Source organism: Bipolaris oryzae (genome assembly GCF_000523455.1).
Source record: "Bipolaris oryzae ATCC 44560 unplaced genomic scaffold scaffold_32, whole genome shotgun sequence".
NCBI lineage: Eukaryota > Fungi > Ascomycota > Dothideomycetes > Pleosporales > Pleosporaceae > Bipolaris > Bipolaris oryzae.
In genome coordinates, this window is record NW_006911308.1 from 137,971 (window position 1) to 156,162 (window position 18,192).

An 18,192-nucleotide genomic window follows, 5' to 3' on the forward strand; every position below is an offset into this window, starting at 1 on the left:
GGTACGAGAGGGAACTGGTGGTGCTTGTTAAAGAGGTTCGACTGGTATTGTTTATTACTATTGTGAATGCACACACATTTTGCTGTCGGATTAGTCCCCGTTTCCATTACTATACTGCCTGTCACGATGCCGCATGTTGTAGAAGACTACTACGACATGCCAATTGAGCTGCTGCCGAGTGCAAACTTTGCAGGCCGGCCGACGAGTGACATCGATATGCTGGCTGGACTCTGGGCGACGGCTGCTAGTTACTATTCGAATTTTTCATCTTCCGAAGACGAAGCCGATGTGAATGGTCATGACGACAACGACAGAGACGATAAGGTCTCACCGCAACGGATAGATGAATGCCGTGTATCACCACCCCCGCCAACGGAGACAAAGTCAAGAGAAGAAAGACCGAGTACGACGATTACATTGCCCCCCGCCGATGACATCAGAGCGAGCAGCGGTGTAGTACGAGGTCTGGCTCGGGCACAACTCCGGAGAAAAGCAAATTCGGCGCCATATGGCAGCTTGGAATCACGTGCTTCACCGCTGGTTGAAGCGGTTGAAGCGGTTGGAGAGGGGCGAGTAGGCGGTGTTGGTGGGCTAGGGTACTTTGATACCATTCGGAGAAAGTACAGCAACAACAGGGAGAAGGAGGGAGAGCAGAGGAGAAAGAAGCGGGTCCGGTCATGTGACGTGAATACGAGTAAGGAGAAGAGAAGGATGATGGGGGAATTACTAGCAGATGCACAGGCACAAGGCAGCGGGGCAGCAATTTCTCCTAGTGCAAAGCAATCTTGCACGTCTTTGGCGCAACAGACGCGCGTCGGGCCAAAGCGGCAAGGCAGGCAACTGGCGACGCTCGACACGGACGTTGCAGGGTACGAGTTGAGCAGTATCAGAGGACGAGATACTACCACAGCGACCACAGTAGCAGGGTCGCCAAGCTCGGTACTATCGACACCCCAGGAATTGTACGCGATTGGCAAAGGGCATGCCGCGAATGAAACATTAGGCAGTCCACAGGTGTGGTATGCTCGGAACGGCAACCCGGCCAATATCATGGTGATGGCCGACAAGATGTGCTCGCCCTCGTCGCCTTCAAACAGGCGATGGGGTGGGAATAGTACTACAATTACGCACTCAGACACGGTCACGCAGCACAGGCGCAGCAGCGTTGACGTGGCTGGCGGGCGGATCATCTATGTGCCGGGAACCATGATGCTTGCACGGGAGCCAGTAAGGCAGCGCAGAGACTCTGTTGCAACAGCACTTGATGCATGCACGTTTGATGGCACCAAATTAGCATCCGAGGAGAAGCGTTACGCGGAGCTGGTGGGGCTCGAGGAGGATGTGGTCACGTTCTTTGAAGAGTTGGGCGTTGTTGCAGAAGCGACAGAGGCTTCGCTGGATAGGTATTGGCTGTGCAATGGCAGGTGCAGTGCGAGTGTCGAGAAGGAGGGCCATGATGACAAGGCAAGCCTATCAAGCACAGCAAGCGTGAGTGTGGGCGAGGCAGAGTCGAATAAGGGACAAGGCAAAGGCAGTCGGGCGTCGAGGTTCTCCTTCTCGTCGTCAGCGTCGTCATGCTCGGCACCTGTGTCAACGCATCGACACAGGCGTAAGCGGAGCAGGCTGATAGAGCTGCTGCTGTCGCCAGGAATGCCTGGTGCGGTGTCTGTCAATGCCCCTGCGAGCTAGGAAGGGCAGAAGCAGTATAGATAATTAAACCTTGTGAAATGAACGTGGTATTTGACGCGATTCAGACGGGCGATCCGGGGTTTGACAAGATGTGCACCAACCAGAAGCGGTAGTTCACGACAGGATGGGGGACGTGGTGGTTTGCAGAGCATTGCCAAAGAGGCTGTCCATGGACGTGTCTGGACCATTGGCGGCTGAGGGCTGCTAACGAAGACGAGGAGACTGAGGGCGATCCGCCGTTTCCGCGATTCGCAGAGGGGGATGGAATGACGACGATGTGGTGGGCTGGTGATGTCGCATCGGGGAAGATGGGCGACGTGGGTTGGACGCCAGGGCCACAGGGTGCGGTGGATGGCGCTGCCACTGACCGCACAGGCTGCCAGATGCGACCTCATGCAGGACATGTGCCTTGCCTTTTGCCCAGTGCGGATACACGATAGGGCGCCGGCGGGCTGTAGGGTGGATGCAGGCTGGATGGACACTGGGGAAGGGCCTGCTTGGGTGTTGCAGGGCCTTGACAGGCTCGCCAGCGCGAGGCAGCAAATGGGGGCGTGAATAGGCTCGTCGTATCCAATAGTGTGCGTGTGTACGGGGCCATGATCACCACGGCACGTTGCCCTTCTGAGCGCTGCCCTGGTCTTTTTGCCCACAGCTCAGCGCGGGCCGCAGGCGTCAGACTGTCGCCGACGCGAGCCAGCGCATCGCTCGTCCCCCATGTGCATGTGCGCCACGCCATGGCTAAAAGGCTCCGACTCCCCCCCGACGCAACCCGCTCGTTTTCACCATTTGATCGTCCATCTCGTCTCACATACCTTTGCATACATTGCTTGCCACATCTTCACATTTACACACATCCCACCTGCGCAATCCTCGCTCAAAGCACAAGCACAAGCACGTCCAACGCTCCTGCCTTTGCAAACCATTACAGACTGTAAGTTTGGCTGCACTCACGCACCCATCGCTCCTTCCTCGTTGCGTCCGTGCTAACTGCTGTCCCATAGCCCACCAAACAACGTCACTCTACGCTACCACCACCACCACCGCTCATGGCTTCAACCTTGTCCGCTAGTAGTAGTAGCAGTAGTAGTAATGGCAACACCTACGCCGAATTCCTCCAGCAAGCCAAGCGCAACTTCTGGATCAGCAACGCCCACCTCACCGAGGAGGAGCGGAATCACGCCTGGTTCCAGGTCGCCTGCCAGCCCACATCAGCCTCTGCAGCCGAACAAATACCACGCTCAATGCCCTGCCCCGCATCAGACGTGACGCAATTCTCAGTATGGATCTTGTTTGGTCTGCGCCTCTTTCCCCCCGCTCTAACACGTTCCCTAGATGTCCGTCTCGGCCCCGGTCATGAACCGCTCAGATTCTGCCATGAACGACCCCTCGACTGGCGCCTACACCGACTACACCCTCTACTCTGACTCATCGATACAGAAGCAGCCCAGTCTGCACTCGCTGCCAGAAATTGGCTGTGACGGTGCCATTGCCGAGTACAGCGTTGACGACTATGTCAGCAGCTGCATTCAGCCCCATGACGCCTCCACCTTCCCCTTTCCCCAGCATTCACAACAGTTGCAACTGACACCTACCCCGCAGTGGAGCTCATCGTCCGATGTCTCTTCGCCCCAAACTCCGTCAACTGCTCTGATGACGCCTGTTACTCAATCCAGTAACATGAGTCGTCAGGGTAGTTACAACCCTCTGTTTTTCGATCAAGTTTCCATGTTGCGTGTTCAGTCTGACTCTTCATGTACCATGCCCATCCTCTCAGAGGATGGGACTTTTCCTTATTCCTTTGATGTCGAATCAAAACCCATCAGCGAGTCCGCTGGTGTGTCTCCTTTTCTCTCCTTCACTGGCTCCTCCAGTGAAGCTTTCCTTTCTCCTTCTTCTGCTTCTTTGTCTTGTTCTTCTTCGCTTCCCGCAAGTGTGCCTGCACTTGCCTCTTCCGACATCACCCTCTTCAACAACAACAACGACCAGTCGTGCCTGGCGGAGGATATGCGGAGGTCGACTTCAGCTGCGTCTAGCCTGGGTGACTCGAGCGAGGTGTCTGTATCCTCATCGACAAACTCTCGCCAGTCGCAACGCGAGCGCGAGATTATTGCACAAGCTGCGTCTCGCAAGATTGCTCCAAAAGCAATTGACAACCTTGATGAGACCGAGTCTGCGTCGTCCAATGCTCAGATGACAAGGATTCGGTCAGAGGATGGCTCGTCCAAAACTGTTGGTGTCATAGCTAAAACGCCCTATGTGCGACCCCAGCACCCAAAGATCAAGTGTAACTTTTGCAACGAGCGACCTGATGGGTTCCGTGGCACTCACGAACTCGATCGTCACATTGCTCGTGCCCATGCCTCGCGTAGGAAGGGCTACATCTGCGTCGACTCATCAGCGGACCAGAAGTTTCTTGCCAACTGTAAACACTGCCGTAACAAGAAGGTATACGGTGCCTACTACAACGCTGCTGCCCATCTTCGCCGTGCCCACTTCCATCCCCGCAAGCGGGGCAGGAAGGGTCGCAGTGACGAGAAGCGCGGTGGTATTGGTGGTGGTGATCACCCTCCTATGGAGTACCTGAAGCAAAACTGGATCAAAGAGGTGGAGGTCGAGAACAAGCCCACTCCTCAATCCCCCGCCGACAACTCGGACAACGACATGCCCGAGCCCATCGACAACAACGCCTCTTTCGACATCACCAGCACCGCCGCCATCGCTGTCCCCGTTTCCGCCGCCACAGCCTCGTACACTCTCGACCCCACTATCGCTGTTGCTGCCCAGTATCCTGTATCACAACAGCCTCTGCCCATGCCACTGATGAACCAAGTCCCTGTAGACCCAAATCAGTTTGTGGACTACAGTATGACTATGCATGCAAGTGAGCCTATGGTGTTCGATAACACGGCCTTTTTCGACCCCAGCCTTGCCCCCCAAACCGACATGAACAACTTTCAATTCGACACGTACAACATGGGTGCTTAGACGAGGTGCTCATGCCCCTTGTTCTTGTCCCCCCCCCCTTTCTCACCCCTTGTCTACGCGTCGATGATCGTTGCCTTTTCTAGTCACAGGGCTAGGGGTCTTGTTGATGTACATAATGTTTTTGCTTCTTTTTCTTCCTGCTCTTTCTTCTCTCATTCTTAGGGTTTCTCCGTTTGGCGTTTCGATGACTGTGACCACCAGCCACGACTTCTATGGAGCGCAGAGAGCTGCGGTAGGTTCGCATCGGCGGCGTTTTGCTTCTTGCTTCTTGTCTTTTTGTTTTCTACGAATCAGGACAGTGCGCGAGGCAGCCCTCGCCATCTTTGTTTATAACGTTTACGTTGCACATGTTGGTTGAGACTAGAGGGGACCAGTGCAGGTCGTATATGGATGTGCATATAGATGTTGGAAGTGTATGGACGGGGGATGGCATAATACTATATTGTTTCCCATGGCTCTTCTGGAGCTCTACGGGGACAATGGATGAAATTCAAACAAATATTGTCATTCTTGTCGGTCTCTTGTTGTGTCCTTTAGTGACACTCCCCTTTTTTTCCACTGAATAAAATTGCCTCGTCGCTGGTAGCTTTCTGATGGAGCGGTACATGGAGACCCTGTAAAGTCCTTTTCGACCTTATTTCTCCAGCATGTACATTCTCATGGGACAGTTTTCCTCTACTGTGCCTCGAATCTAGATATCTCTTTAATCAAAATACACATCCAACTGTACACTGCTTGATTACACAAAAAAAGGGATGAACCATGTCATTATCTCCCATCCAGACATGTCCCATCATAAACCATCCTACTCACACAGTCCTAATAGCTAGAATTAGGATAATTACCTCCTCCCTGCGTAGCATTATCCACCGGATTCGCCGGTCCCCCCGTCTGTCCCAACGCACCACCCTGAGCCCCAGCCTGCGCTTTCTCGGCTTTAATCGCTTCTCTCGCCTCTGCCTGTTCTGCTTTCTTCCTGTAAAAAAAACACCCCTTCCCGTCAGCCAAATCCTGCTTTCCTCATCCCTCTATACATTCCAACACCAGCAGAAAAGAAAAGAAAAGAATCAAACTCACCTATCCAAATCACTTTCCAATCCCGGCTGGGCACCTCCTCCTCCCAATCCCACACCTTTCCTCGCCACTGCATCCGCTACTCTTCCTTCCCCGGGCATAGCCATCTGCTGCCCATCCAACTCCTTGTGGCGTCCTACATCTTCCTCGCTTAGCCCTTTGCTTTCTTCGCCGGCCGGTGCGCCGTGGACGCCTTTTCCCTCTTCGAACTTTGCGTTTTGGAGGCCTTGCTCGTGGGTTGCTTGTTTGGTGGGGATGCGTTGATCGGTGAACGCCGCGTTGTCGGATGCGTTGAAGGAAGCTTGGGATTGTTCTTGCGGTGTTTTTTCTATGGGGTTGCCGGGCGTGGTGTAGGCTTGGGATGTCGTGGGTTGGGAGGGGGCGGACATTGTTGATGTTTGTTTTGCGTTTGAGATTGGATTTTGGGGTTTGAGGCTGTATGCGTGTTCTTTTTTTTGGAGGGGGAGGAAAGGAGAAAGAATTGGTTGAGTGGAAGAGGTCGAGATGATTGTTTGGGTTCACCTTGTCATTGCTATGACGTCTGCGGGGCGCGTCCGTCATTCATTTCAAGCCCCACCAATGCGGTGCCTAGTCTGAATGCGTGGGAAACTAATGTGTACATAGGCCGTGTTTTAGTCTTCGCATGTAGTAATTTGATATCAAGCGTGGGTGGGATTATTGTGGTGCTAAATTGCGACTCGGATTGTTGGAACGACCATCTCCGCTAGACATGTACGTCATAAGTTCACTTCCACATATACTATATCAGATTGTTGTATGCTTTCTTTTTCACGTAGTCGTTATTCCATCTCGTTTTTACTAAATTAACAGTAATGTACGCTCGATTCATCGGCGGCGTTGAAGCAATTGTTTGTGCTGTTCAGGCACACGTGCCTCTATATCCAGCCCGAGAAATAAACAGGATACTAGCGAAACAGCAATGTCCAAAAAGCTGCTTCCATCTGCTTGCGAGTCCCAACAACCCAAAACGCCAGAAAATGATGTGACCAAACGCCTTCGCTATGCTTCGATAATCGACTAATGGGGTTCATTCCATCTCCATCACTACATCCTCCGAAGGCTCTCTTATCTCGACATGATTTGCAAGGTTGCGACTTTCTTGTTTTGATTCCGCTTCTTTGGCTGCTCTTTCGCGCGTCTTACGACACCATTCTTCTATCGAATCCGCAGCTCCTCCCTCAATTTTGATAGTCTTTGGTTCGGCTGGAACACCCAAGACAGTCCCTTGGAAACGCGATTCGACGCCGGTTTTACTGTGCTTCTTCATGAGGGCTAGGCGCAATTAGCATTTCCAGAAAACATCATAAGAACGCATGCAACGTACTGTTCAGATAATCTTCCATTTCCTCTTGGTCAAGTTGCTCAGTCGGATTTGTTGGAACCGGCTTGTATGTGCCTGCGATGCGCCGAATCTCCTTATTCTGTTCGCCTTTGACCCATTCAATAAACTCGGTAATGTCTGCGGTATCTTCAGCGTCACGTCGTGCCGCTTCGTTTTCGCGTGCGCCTGTCTCGGCATTGTATTCTTCGAGCGGCTTCCGTAGTATCTCCTTCCATAGTTCTTCTCCGGCTGTCATGGTCGGCACAAGGAGTGCGCAATCCTGCATGGCCATGCGTACATCGGTGATGTTTGGTATGAGGTCGTTGTGGTTTGAATAGGCATTGTAGGCTGTTCGCTCGGCCAGGACAGATAGATAGCGCGCCGTCAAGTCGACGATAGTATCGACGGCTGAGGGCTTGCCATGTTGGAAGCCTGTTGCGCGCAGAATGTGGAGGACGGCGGGCCGTAGTAGATTGAGGAAGAGATCGTTTTGGGACATGCTTGTACGTGTGCGCGTGTATATGTGGTGTGTAGAAGAAACAGAATCGATGCAGAGGTCCAGTGGTGAGATAGATGTTACGGCGGGAACAGGCGCATCGTGGTCAGGCTGAGAAGAGAGTCAGTGTCGATAAAGTGAAGGTACGCGGGTTGGAAGCTTTGGCCCTTCACCTTCGCGGCTCGCCAAGACGACCCTCGACGCATCACCACCATCGCCCATCCGCCCTCTCAAGCCCGTACACATTTGCACATCCCCGCAAATGACGCGCCCGAAGGCGCATGTCCATTTCCTGTCATAATAACCGACGAAATAATCCGTACCGCCGCCCAAGATGAAGCTCAAACTAAAAAACCCCGACGCCGCTCCCAGCGATGCGCCTGCAGCGCCTGCAGCGCCTCCCCCATCCAACGCGCCTACACCGGCCGCCGCGAAGCCAGTCCAGAAGCTCAAGTTTAAAATCCCGCCGCCTACTCCTAGCGATCAAGCAGATGCGGGCAACGCCGATGCAACGAAGGTCAAGCGTAAATACACCAAAAAACCAAAGGTTGATGAGAGCGGCAATGCCATTCCTCCAGGAAAGCCCGGTCCTAAGAAGAGGGCGCGCGACGAGGGCGATCATGTCGATTCACCCGCTCTCAAGCGCAAGCCAAAGCCTACCGCGAAGAGTCTTGCCATGACCAACGACAGCGACGACGACGATCACCTCGCAGCCGTCGAGGAGCCGCCTCCACTACTCAAGACACACAATCGCACACAGTCTATCAAGCTGTCTATAAAGCCAAAGGGTGGTCTGAATGCGAGTACCCCGACTCGAAGTACGGCGATCCTGAAAGTCAAGGGCGCAGGAAAGCCACCAGTACGACCATATGGTGTTGGGTACGACAGTGAAGCCGAGGAAGCAGAAGCCGACCCAGCCATTGAGTCACAGTTCGTGTTGCGGATGAAGCCTGGCCCAGACTGCGACCTACTGCGCAAGTCCATTGAAGAAAAGACAATCGGGAAGAGTGTGTCACAAGGAGGCCCTGGTGTACACTTCCGCTTTTTTGATCGCGAGGGCCGCCGCGCCATGCTCACGATACAGAACCGCATGTACGCTGCGACCATGGTTGAGCTGCCCGCCGTTATCGAATCTCTAAAGAGCTGGAACAAAAAGGACTGGGTCAAGACTGCGGATGTCTGCCAGATGCTCTTAGTCCTCGACGAGGTCAAGAATGAGGAAGAGGCAAAAAAGTACCCACTGCCGTCCTACATCTCCCCAGATACACACCGTTTCCCTCATGGCCTGACACCGCCCATGAAATGGGCTCGCAAGCGACGTTTCCGCCCCCGAAAATCATACATCGACGTCGAGCGAGCCGAAGCGCAGATGAACCGACTGCTGGCTGAGGACGAAAACGCAGTGTCTACAAAATATGAGATGATAGACAGCGACGCAGAGAGCTCAGAAGAAGAGTCAAGCTCAGAAGAAGAGGCCGACGAGGAAATGGTCGACGCCTCACAAGCAGAAGAGATGGACGCCAACGATCTTGAGCAGATGCTTGCAGAGGGTCTCATGGATGACGAAGTCGAGTTCACCGGCGACAATGACCAGCTTAATGCATTGCTTGCAAATTCAAGCAACGTCCAAGTTGAGCAAGTCGGCACCCCCACGACCGCTCATGATGTCGCCATGCATGCTCTCAGCCATAATGGCAACATCACTATCGAGCCCGACACTGCAGCCTCGACACCTGCAGCAGCCACTTCTGCCGACGATGACGACGACGACGACGATGCAGACTCTGACGAGGATGGCGACGAAGTAGACGAAGTTGCCGCAGCTGAGGAGCAGCGTCAAGAACAGCTCCGAACTGAAATCGCAGAGCTGGAGAAGGCCATTATTCAGAGTACAGAGCAGCGCGACCGACAAACTAATGTCCTCTTCAAGAAACGTGTGCAGAATCAGATCGACAAGCAGAAGGCAGACCTTGCTATCAAACGTAAGCAGTTGAACGAGGAAGCGGATGAATAATAAACGGGGCATATCTTCATAACTATCCGCCTTGTAATGCGGTCTGAACATTTGGTACTGGTTCGTGGGGGAAATGGAATATTCACAGCGGGATGGCGTCTAGGGTCACAACATTCTTACGGCGTTATTGAGAATAGGGCACATAAGCTCTCTTTGCATGACGGCGTTCATCTATAACTTATCACATACCGAGACGTGTCGGTGCCCTTGATACTTTTCTGTCTTGTCTTGCATAACAAGGGCTATGTAGAAGTCAATTGTAATCAATATCTACATGGACAGCAGTTCGAAAACTATGACTAACAACTCACATGTGCTTGAAGAAAGGAAATGTTATGGTCTTCACACGAAGGGTGTCACTAACAAGAAAATTGACAGTGGCGATTCGCTGCGAGTCCAGCGACTGTGTGTGTTTGTTTTTTTCTGTCTATATTGCCCTATGACTATCTGACAATCGCTCCTCTACATCTGGAGAACATCAAAACTGTCTGGTAAGTGCGGTTGGACTAATGGATGATACTTCTTCTAGACATTAATGCATTTGTCAGATTGTGAATGTGAATATATAAATACGATGAAACCGACACGTGACTTGGACCCTGCCAAGTACGGGCGCTGCCTCACCGTAGTATATTATTCTTTGTTGCCCCGCTGCTTTTCTCCTTCGACAACCTCACTCTACTTGCCGTCGCGCGCAGTCGCCCTCTGTCGCCCGCCTACCAACTGTTATCGTACATTGCTAACCGATCAAGCGACAGCAATATGGCACCACCGGGGCCCCCGCCGTACACGCACGAACAAATCACTGCGATGACCTCACAGGAGGAACGAATACGCGCCTATGCAGAGCTCAAGAGTACGTGGGAGAGGCGTACAGAAAAGCGCGAAATAGGTGGAACATGAGCGCAAGATGTTGACAGTCTGACGATAGGTTATATTGCGCGCCTGAAGAAAGAGAAAGAAGAGCGCGAGAATGCGCAGGCCAGAGGATATTCCCCCAATCCATACCACAACGCTTTCCATCGAAAGCGCGGTGGCCATGGCCATGGTTTCGCCAACCGATCATATCATCCATACCAGCGCCCGACTACGCACAAGCCCATAGATGCGACCAAGTCTCGAGAGGCAAGCGATAGTGAAGGTCCATCGAAGCAGCCACTGAACAGCATCGCCTCGACGAACGATTATTCAACCAAGCTCCAGGATCTCTGTCGCACCTTTACTTCCGCAGGTATTTCCACGAAACGACACTTTCGGCATCTTTCCTTTTTTTCCCCTCTTTGCCTCTAACGTATTGACAGGTGTGTGCTCACGACATGGGTGTCCTTACGTCCATGATCCAGACAGGCAGGCAGTGTGCAAACGCTGGTTCTACAAAGATGCATGCCCTATGGGAGAGCAGTGCTCTCTGTCACACGAGGCCTCTCCACACAACGCGCCTACTTGCCTGCATTTCCAAGCTGGTCGATGTGCTAACGACGGTTGTCGCTTCGCTCATGTTCGTACCAATCCCGCTGCCCTAAACTGCGAAGCGTTTGGAAGTCTGGGCTACTGTGAGAAGGGAGACAAATGCGCCGAACTCCATGCACATGAGTGCCCTAGTTTTGCCAACACAGGAACATGTCGCTACGGTGATGAGTGCCGTCTGGGACATGTTCGCCGTGCTTCTCGAATGAGAAAGACCACGCGTCTCTCTTCACCAGCAGGCTCTCCTTCGTCGAACACGCCTTATCGTTCCAGAACTCCTGAGGATATGGTGACTGCCGAGGATCACTTGGAGCAGATTACACCAAGGGCCGGTGCTGACTATGAGCCTCGTCAGTTCACACAGCAGGCAGACTTCGTTCCCTTCGATGCAGATCAGTGAGCAAGGTCTGGTTATGCCTGGATACTGTATGTCTTCCCTTGCTCTGTTTCCAGTATGGATCAGCCTAATTGTTTCTTCTCAAGTCTCATGTTTGTGTATCTCATAACCTGGTAGGTTTTCGTCCTGATGGCGTTCAGCTCGTCTTGACTGTTTAGGGATGGCCTTGGCTTTTCAGGGTTCTTTTCGGTGATACCCCTTCGTGCGATTTTCTATGCTGTCTTTTCGTTTCTTTTCAAGGGGCTGTACCCTATGCACACGTTTGAACGAATCAAAGAAAGAAAGAAGATGAAGATGAAGATGACAGTAAAACACATGTAACGAGAAAAAGAATTGAAACAATGCAAATATGCCCTGACTATTGATGTATATATTGTGAGTGATTGGATATTGAAGTGGTGAGAAATCTGCAGGATGACATATTACTATAGCGTTTGTATGTGCTATACGCTGCATATACGCTGCAGGTATTTGCCAGGATATATTTATAAAGGTGGCGGCTGTAAGCAACTGGATTGCGTACATAGGCAAAACGGCGACGCATGGATAGCGCTGGATGTGGCAACGGCTGGGACTTGAGAGTCAAAACGTCCAGAAGTTGCTTTGCCCAAGCGAATAATGAAGACGCGCCTGATATCCATGTGCTCCGGGAGCGTAGTTGGCCGCATAACGGTAGAGATGATGTTGTTTTTGCGTATGCTTAGCGTTGCAAGTGCTCACCGTGTAGGGTCTGACAGGGGCGGTGCCGTGTGGAGGCTGAGGCGGGCTGGAACTACTGCTTAGCCTCCATCCTACTGTCCGTTGTGCCTTACAATTCGACAGCCCGCGCCAGCATAATGTGCGACTCTGCCACATTTACGATGACTTTGCGAAGATATAAGAATACCCTGAAGATTGAATAGTGGGAAAGCACGGCGCGCTCTAATTTTGGCGAAGCTGTTCTCGAACGATACTAGGTCTCCTGCCGCGTAACCCCTTGCCTGCGCTGGCAACGCGAAGCCCGACCCGAGAAGAGGCAATTTGCGCGACACCATGACGCTCAAAGACCTGTTGAAGAAGAAGGACAAAATCAGGGATGATGGTGCAAGCCCTGCATCCCCGACAGGGGCTACCCTTTCTCCCAATGTCCCGGAGTTCCAGTTCGTTCGCACCACAACGTCGACGCAAGAAACGATCGAGCCCCCCAGCTTTCCCGGTGACCCCCAGCGCGATTCCCCTCTCTTGTCACCTGAGCCGCGAGGCAAATTTCCCAGATTCAGAAGTCGTAGCAATGCCTCGTCACAGGGCGGGGAGCGGCATCGGTTCCAGCTCGGGCGAAGCAAGTCGAACGCATCGGCAAACGTACCGGACAATCTTCCAGAAGTGGGCGGAGATGGAGTAGCACGAACGGAGGAAGAGGAGGCCAAGTGGGAAAGGAGGGCTACGGTGCTGGTTACATCAGGGCTGCAACACGGCTCCCAGCCCCCTACACCAAGCCATGTGCCCATGAGTCCAATGTCACAAGGTCGACCGACGACCCCAAGGCGTCGCAGTGCAACTATTGGCGCTCCAGGGGATGAGGTACGCACAACTATGGAGAGCACAAGAGCCGGTCTAAGCTTTGTATAGGAGACCATACAGGAGGCTATTCGACAACACGAGCATGGAGGTGAGTAATTGCAACAAATGGGTGCGCCTTGCTGGTGAAACTGACGAGAACGAAACAAGATCTTGAAGCATCAACGTCTCTGTTTGGAAAACTTGCTGATCCCAATGGTGCAAACAATGCTCTAGCTCAAGTTCTCTACGGCCTCGCCCTGCGGTAAGCTCTCTCTCTGTCTCTCTCTCAACTGCAATCTGGAATTGTCAATGGACGCACGAATACTCGTTAATATCTGATCCAATTCACTACTAACTATGTATCAGCCATGGTTGGGGTTGTGAATCCAACCAGGAGCAAGCCGTTCAATACTTGTCCATGGCAGCATCGAACAGTGCTGAAGTTGAAAAATTAGCACTTGGGGCTGGCATGAAAAAAGGAGGTGCAGCCAAAGGCGAACTTGTGCTGGCCATGTATGAGTTGGCCAACTGCTTTCGCAATGGCTGGGGTATCAAGAAAGACCCTACAGCGGCGAAGCAATATTACGAAACGGCTGCCAACCTGGGTGACACGGATGCGATGAATGAGGTAGCCTGGTGCTACATCGAGGGCTTTGGTACGAAGAAAGACAAGGTAAGCAAAGATGTGTCAGCCTTCTTCCCCTTACCTTACGGTCGTTATACTACTTTGTGCATCCGCTTGACCGGTCAAGTCTATGCAATAACGACGCGAACTGTCAGCTTGGAAAAGAGTGTACAGCCTGGACCTCAGTCATCATGCGCCATGTCCCACTGAGACACGGCGTCCCCCTTTGTTCCGCCTCACTGTTTGGGCAGCAGCAGCAAGAACTCGGCTGATGTGGATGTATGCTGACTGCGCCTTGTTTCCAGTTCAAAGCGGCTCAATTCCTGCGCCTCGCAGAATCCAAGGGTAACAAAACATTAGGCAACACATGGTAAGTCGCACCACTTTCGTTACCCTCGTCATGGACCAAAGGATCCATATCAGCCCCGGACCGAGCCTCAGTCTATGCCGTGTCAAGAGGGCGCGCGCAATGCAAGACATGTCGAGCTGCTAGTATGGCAATTGACCCGCGCCATTCCGTCCCAGCCGATGTTGCACCCTCAATCAACCTCAACACCTCGCCACCAGGCGTGATGGAGCAATCCAACGCACGGCGCTATTGTCCGTTCAGGCCAACCAGTCTGAACGCGCAGTTGCCAAGGCGAGTCGATTGGCTACGAGTGCACCATTTTGACAGTCCCCTCGCTTAGCCGATGCGGACGCTGAACGGCGGCCCTCGCCCTCACCCGCAGTACGACCCGTCACACTTGCTGCCAGTTCCCCGCTACGCACACATGATTGCATCCGCCGACAGAGGAGGAGAAAAAACCAGCAATAGGACGCTACCCGTTTGGTGCAAGCCTCGTCGTCGTATGCCAATAGTGGAAGCGGGCATGCCTCTAGACCCGGCGCACTGGGTGCATGGTGCACACAAGCCTGTTTACGGCGCTACACGTGGCAGCGTGTCGCTGGCCTCGGTTCTGGAGTAAGCATCAGCGGAAGGGTGGGAGGGTGTAGCCGATGACGGAGTTCAGCACGTTCATGTGTGTGTGGAGCACCCGTCAGATGATTGCATCAAATCATGGCGAGCTGGAAATTGAGATGCATAATGGCGCGACAGTAGTAAACATGTCTGAACGGCCGTGCGGGCTTGAAAGAGGGCAAATGGCAAAAAGGATTTGGAACGAGAGACCAAAAAAAGCGTCGACCACCACGGCTATCGCGACAATGACGGTAACCTCGCTCGGGGCGCGCATGGCACGTACACTACGTACCGGACGGATGACGGCGACGGCGAAGAGCGACAGACGACTACGACGACCATGACAAGCCGACCGACACCAGCGGATCATGGACGAAACTCGTCTTTTTTGGTCACGATCTGGATCTCGACGACTTGCAGTAGCAGCCTCGGCAGCCCCCGTTTTGATAGTCGTGCCTTCGCCTCGTTGCCCGCAATCACCAACACTACCACCACTACCACCATCGCCCACCTTCTTTTCCTAAAAAGAAAAAGCCCTGGAAGCCGGATCCCAGGACTTGACTATTATTTCCCATTTACCCCGATTGGATTGGTCCCGATTTTAAACGCCGGGGAAAAAACAATAATAATAATGAGACCATGTGCTAACGAGTTTGTGTGTGTGCGGTTGGCTTGTAGGATCTGGAAAGATAAATACAATCCTAAATAAAGGACGTTATATTGGACGACGATGGCGGAACCGGGTATGGGTCGTTGTCGTTGTTCTTGTTGCCCACACCCATACTGGCCGTCGGCCCGACTAGGAGGATTCCCCTCCCCCCCGTTCCATTTGCGGAAAGTCATGAGACGATGTCGTGTGAGTAAGTAGGTGATGGTGGTGGTGGGAGAGTAGAGAAAGAGAGTGGGAAATGGATGGATGGATGGGGGGCGCACACACTCGCGTCGTCTTGTTTCCCGTGGGGAAGCGAAGATCTTCTTGCTTGTTTGGTTTCTGCTTTGCCTTTCTTTTTTTTGCGCCTATGCTCGACATAATTCCGATCTACTTTTTCTTTTTTATCGAATTTTCTGAATCTTGTCCTATCAAAAGCGTTTTTTGTCTCTCCATGTTTTCTACTCGCCCGGCATGTTGGAATCCCGGATGATGTGCAAACTCTAGTACTGTTTCTCTTCTCGAGTGCATGTGTGTGTGTGTGTGTGCGTGTGTGGTTCTAGAACTTAGGCCTCCCTCCTTCCCTTTTGCTGTAAGTGTGAGTAAGGAATGGGAAGGATTACATACACGAGGGTGGGAGTTTTTTTTTTACCGTTTATTTACGAGCGTAACACTATTCTACTCTATCTGCAGACTCTTTGTTTTTTATCTTCCTTCTCTCCCCTCGGTTGCTGCCGTTGAATGCCTGCCGTTTATTTTTGCTGTCTTTGCGTAGGGAAAAAAGAAAGAAAGAAAGAACAAAAAAAAAGGCTTGTATCGCATCCATTTGTATATCCTTGTGGAATATCATTCATTGTATATGTTATGTGTGTACCTATTATAGCGATTTCATTTTTTTTCTTCCTTCCATATCAACCTTTCGCGAAGTGATTCTTCACTTTCACTCATCCTCCATCCCTTCTAAGCGTACATACACACACACACACTCTCTCTCTCTCTGAACCTTCTCAACCACGCCAGACTCATTCATCCAGACATTCATCCAGACATTCATCCAGACATTCATCCCTCCCCCCCAGGCCGCCTAGCCACGTATCTCTCTGTAAGCAAGGCAAGGGGCTTCGTTGTCGTTTATTGTTGGTTAAAAAGAACGGAGATTTCTCCGGCTCAACGCTTCGCGTATGCGTATGTGTGCATGGCAGGACCGTTCCGCGGGGCCCGTAACGCTTTTTTGTCACACACACACCCCTCCATCACCCCATCGCCCTCGTTGTTGTCTTTCCTCCTCACCATATCAAGATAGGGAAAAATCTGGTGATGTGATGATGTGTATGTGTATGTAAGTGTCTAAACGCGTCTTCCGCACCAACAAAATCTGCACAAGTCGTACGTACATACATATGTATGTAGCATGTGTAGAATCTACTAGAGTAAAGAGACCCTCTTACTTACTGTAACTACTTATTGTACATGCAGCTTGTATGTATGTATATGCGGGGCCGCTTTTTTTCTTCTGAAACAGACTTGTTGATGCAGGAGGTGTATGTATGTGTATGGATGTGGGAAGTGGCATGGGTGGGTTGGAAACGGGGAAGTGGCTTGAAAGGTGTGTGGTTAGGTAAGTTAGCAGCGGGTAGTAGTGGAGACTTTTGACTGTTGTGTTGTTGTTTTTTCCTACAATGGGAGTGGACAGAAGGGGAAGGGGGGTTTGGTCGGTTCGGAAGGTGCTTTTTGTGGGGGATGGTCATGTGAGGCAGGATGGGGGATCACGGGTATGCAAATCAGCATTCTTTTTCTGTGTATATGTCAGTATTGCTTGGTTTTTTGCTCGCGGGAACAAAGTTCCTTTTTTTCCTTTGTATGTAGATGTCACGCACGTCATGCGTGGATGGTAGGGCAGTGAGTGGGATTAGGGTTTGTGGGAGGATCCGCAGGACGTTTTTGCTTTTGTGACATGCGTAAGATGTACTAGACATTTTTACATGTGTCATTGCTTTTTTTCGGTACCGTCGATTTCGCTGGTACTGTGTAATACATAGAGCAAGTACACCCGGGAGATGTGCAAAGTTAATCGAGTCAGTGATCAGATGTGTGCTTGCGCGGCTTGTGGCATCAGCTGTGCATGCTGCGCCTCGGTCACGTCGTCTTGGGTGCTCTGAGCCACCCGATCATGATCGAGGATCCCATCACTGCCGCGTAGAGTATGAAGCCGTATAGTGTGAAGTGTGAATCCACAGCTTCGCGACAAGCGGTAGATGTTGTACATACAGCGACAGTACAGTATAGTACATGCAAGGCGTGCAGCTCGGCCGGCAAGTTGTGGGCCCTTGTTGTGTGCCGTGGAAAGTGCGGCTGTATCGCTTGCAGCACATGGTACATCTACACCTAGTTTGACTGTCAAGAGAAGAACGGAGTGGGTCGATGTTAATCCTCCCTTCCCGCTTCATGCGATGCGAGGTACGTCTAACCCCCAGCCGTCAGTGACCGGACCCCGAAAAATGGGGATCGACCGTGCGTTTTTTCTTGCCTCGCATGCACTTTGCGCAGTATGGGTGTATGTATGCGTATGTACTGTGTGTATTAGTTGTTTCGGTGCTATCTTCGGTGGAGGATCAAGCAGAGGGAGAAGCTGAGAGAGCAAAAATGCAAGAGTGAATATACGGTATGCAATAACAACGCACAAAGTCAGCAATGGTGGGAGACGGTAAGACGGCATGGTTTCAGAATGTCTCACTCTACTCGGCCGATGATGTTGGTGGGGGACCAGTCAAGTTGAAGCCCACAGTAGTGGTGTGTTTTTAGGTCATAGACATGGGGCGCCCGATGGGGCGAGGCAGAGAGAGAGAGAGAGAGAAAAAAGTGACCGAGCAAGGGAGAGAGAGAGTGTGTGTGTGCATGGCCGGTTTCGTATCACGGCGACATAAGCGCTTGGTAGAGTGCAAGAAGCGTCTGAT

General features: G+C 52.0%; 8 protein-coding genes across 8 annotated transcripts; 5 read left to right on the forward strand and 3 right to left on the reverse strand.

The window, feature by feature from the left end:
• Window positions 1-126: 126 nt before the first annotated feature.
• On the forward strand, window positions 127-1,689 carry COCMIDRAFT_89581 (uncharacterized protein; the record flags this gene model as incomplete). Its single annotated transcript, XM_007687688.1, has 1 exon — window positions 127-1,689. The coding sequence occupies one exon, from the start codon at window positions 127-129 to the stop codon at window positions 1,687-1,689; it is 1,563 nt and encodes a 520-aa protein (XP_007685878.1).
• A 391-nt stretch (window positions 1,690-2,080) lies between these two features.
• Window positions 2,081-2,425, reverse strand: COCMIDRAFT_89500 (uncharacterized protein; the record flags this gene model as incomplete). The annotated part of the gene is made up of 1 exon (XM_007687689.1): window positions 2,081-2,425. The coding sequence occupies one exon, from the start codon at window positions 2,423-2,425 to the stop codon at window positions 2,081-2,083; it is 345 nt and encodes a 114-aa protein (XP_007685879.1).
• A 310-nt stretch (window positions 2,426-2,735) lies between these two features.
• On the forward strand, window positions 2,736-4,674 carry COCMIDRAFT_89596 (uncharacterized protein; the record flags this gene model as incomplete). The annotated part of the gene is made up of 2 exons (XM_007687690.1): window positions 2,736-2,966; window positions 3,022-4,674. 2 exons carry the CDS (start codon window positions 2,736-2,738, stop codon window positions 4,672-4,674), a joined length of 1,884 nt encoding a protein of 627 aa, XP_007685880.1.
• Window positions 4,675-5,493: 819 nt separating this feature from the next.
• COCMIDRAFT_89709 (uncharacterized protein) lies at window positions 5,494-6,137 on the reverse strand (the record flags this gene model as incomplete). Its single annotated transcript, XM_007687691.1, has 2 exons — window positions 5,494-5,650; window positions 5,752-6,137. The coding sequence occupies 2 exons, from the start codon at window positions 6,135-6,137 to the stop codon at window positions 5,494-5,496; spliced, it is 543 nt and encodes a 180-aa protein (XP_007685881.1).
• Window positions 6,138-6,796: 659 nt separating this feature from the next.
• Window positions 6,797-7,589, reverse strand: COCMIDRAFT_34878 (uncharacterized protein; the record flags this gene model as incomplete). The annotated part of the gene is made up of 2 exons (XM_007687658.1): window positions 6,797-7,041; window positions 7,094-7,589. The coding sequence occupies 2 exons, from the start codon at window positions 7,587-7,589 to the stop codon at window positions 6,797-6,799; spliced, it is 741 nt and encodes a 246-aa protein (XP_007685848.1).
• Window positions 7,590-7,920: 331 nt separating this feature from the next.
• COCMIDRAFT_3441 (uncharacterized protein) lies at window positions 7,921-9,600 on the forward strand (the record flags this gene model as incomplete). Its single annotated transcript, XM_007687628.1, has 1 exon — window positions 7,921-9,600. The coding sequence occupies one exon, from the start codon at window positions 7,921-7,923 to the stop codon at window positions 9,598-9,600; it is 1,680 nt and encodes a 559-aa protein (XP_007685818.1).
• Window positions 9,601-10,362: 762 nt separating this feature from the next.
• On the forward strand, window positions 10,363-11,467 carry COCMIDRAFT_89672 (uncharacterized protein; the record flags this gene model as incomplete). The annotated part of the gene is made up of 3 exons (XM_007687692.1): window positions 10,363-10,456; window positions 10,532-10,831; window positions 10,902-11,467. 3 exons carry the CDS (start codon window positions 10,363-10,365, stop codon window positions 11,465-11,467), a joined length of 960 nt encoding a protein of 319 aa, XP_007685882.1.
• A 1,029-nt stretch (window positions 11,468-12,496) lies between these two features.
• Window positions 12,497-14,002, forward strand: COCMIDRAFT_3443 (uncharacterized protein; the record flags this gene model as incomplete). Its single annotated transcript, XM_007687629.1, has 5 exons — window positions 12,497-13,024; window positions 13,073-13,112; window positions 13,172-13,265; window positions 13,370-13,676; window positions 13,934-14,002. 5 exons carry the CDS (start codon window positions 12,497-12,499, stop codon window positions 14,000-14,002), a joined length of 1,038 nt encoding a protein of 345 aa, XP_007685819.1.
• Between the last annotated feature and the right edge of the window lie 4,190 nt (window positions 14,003-18,192).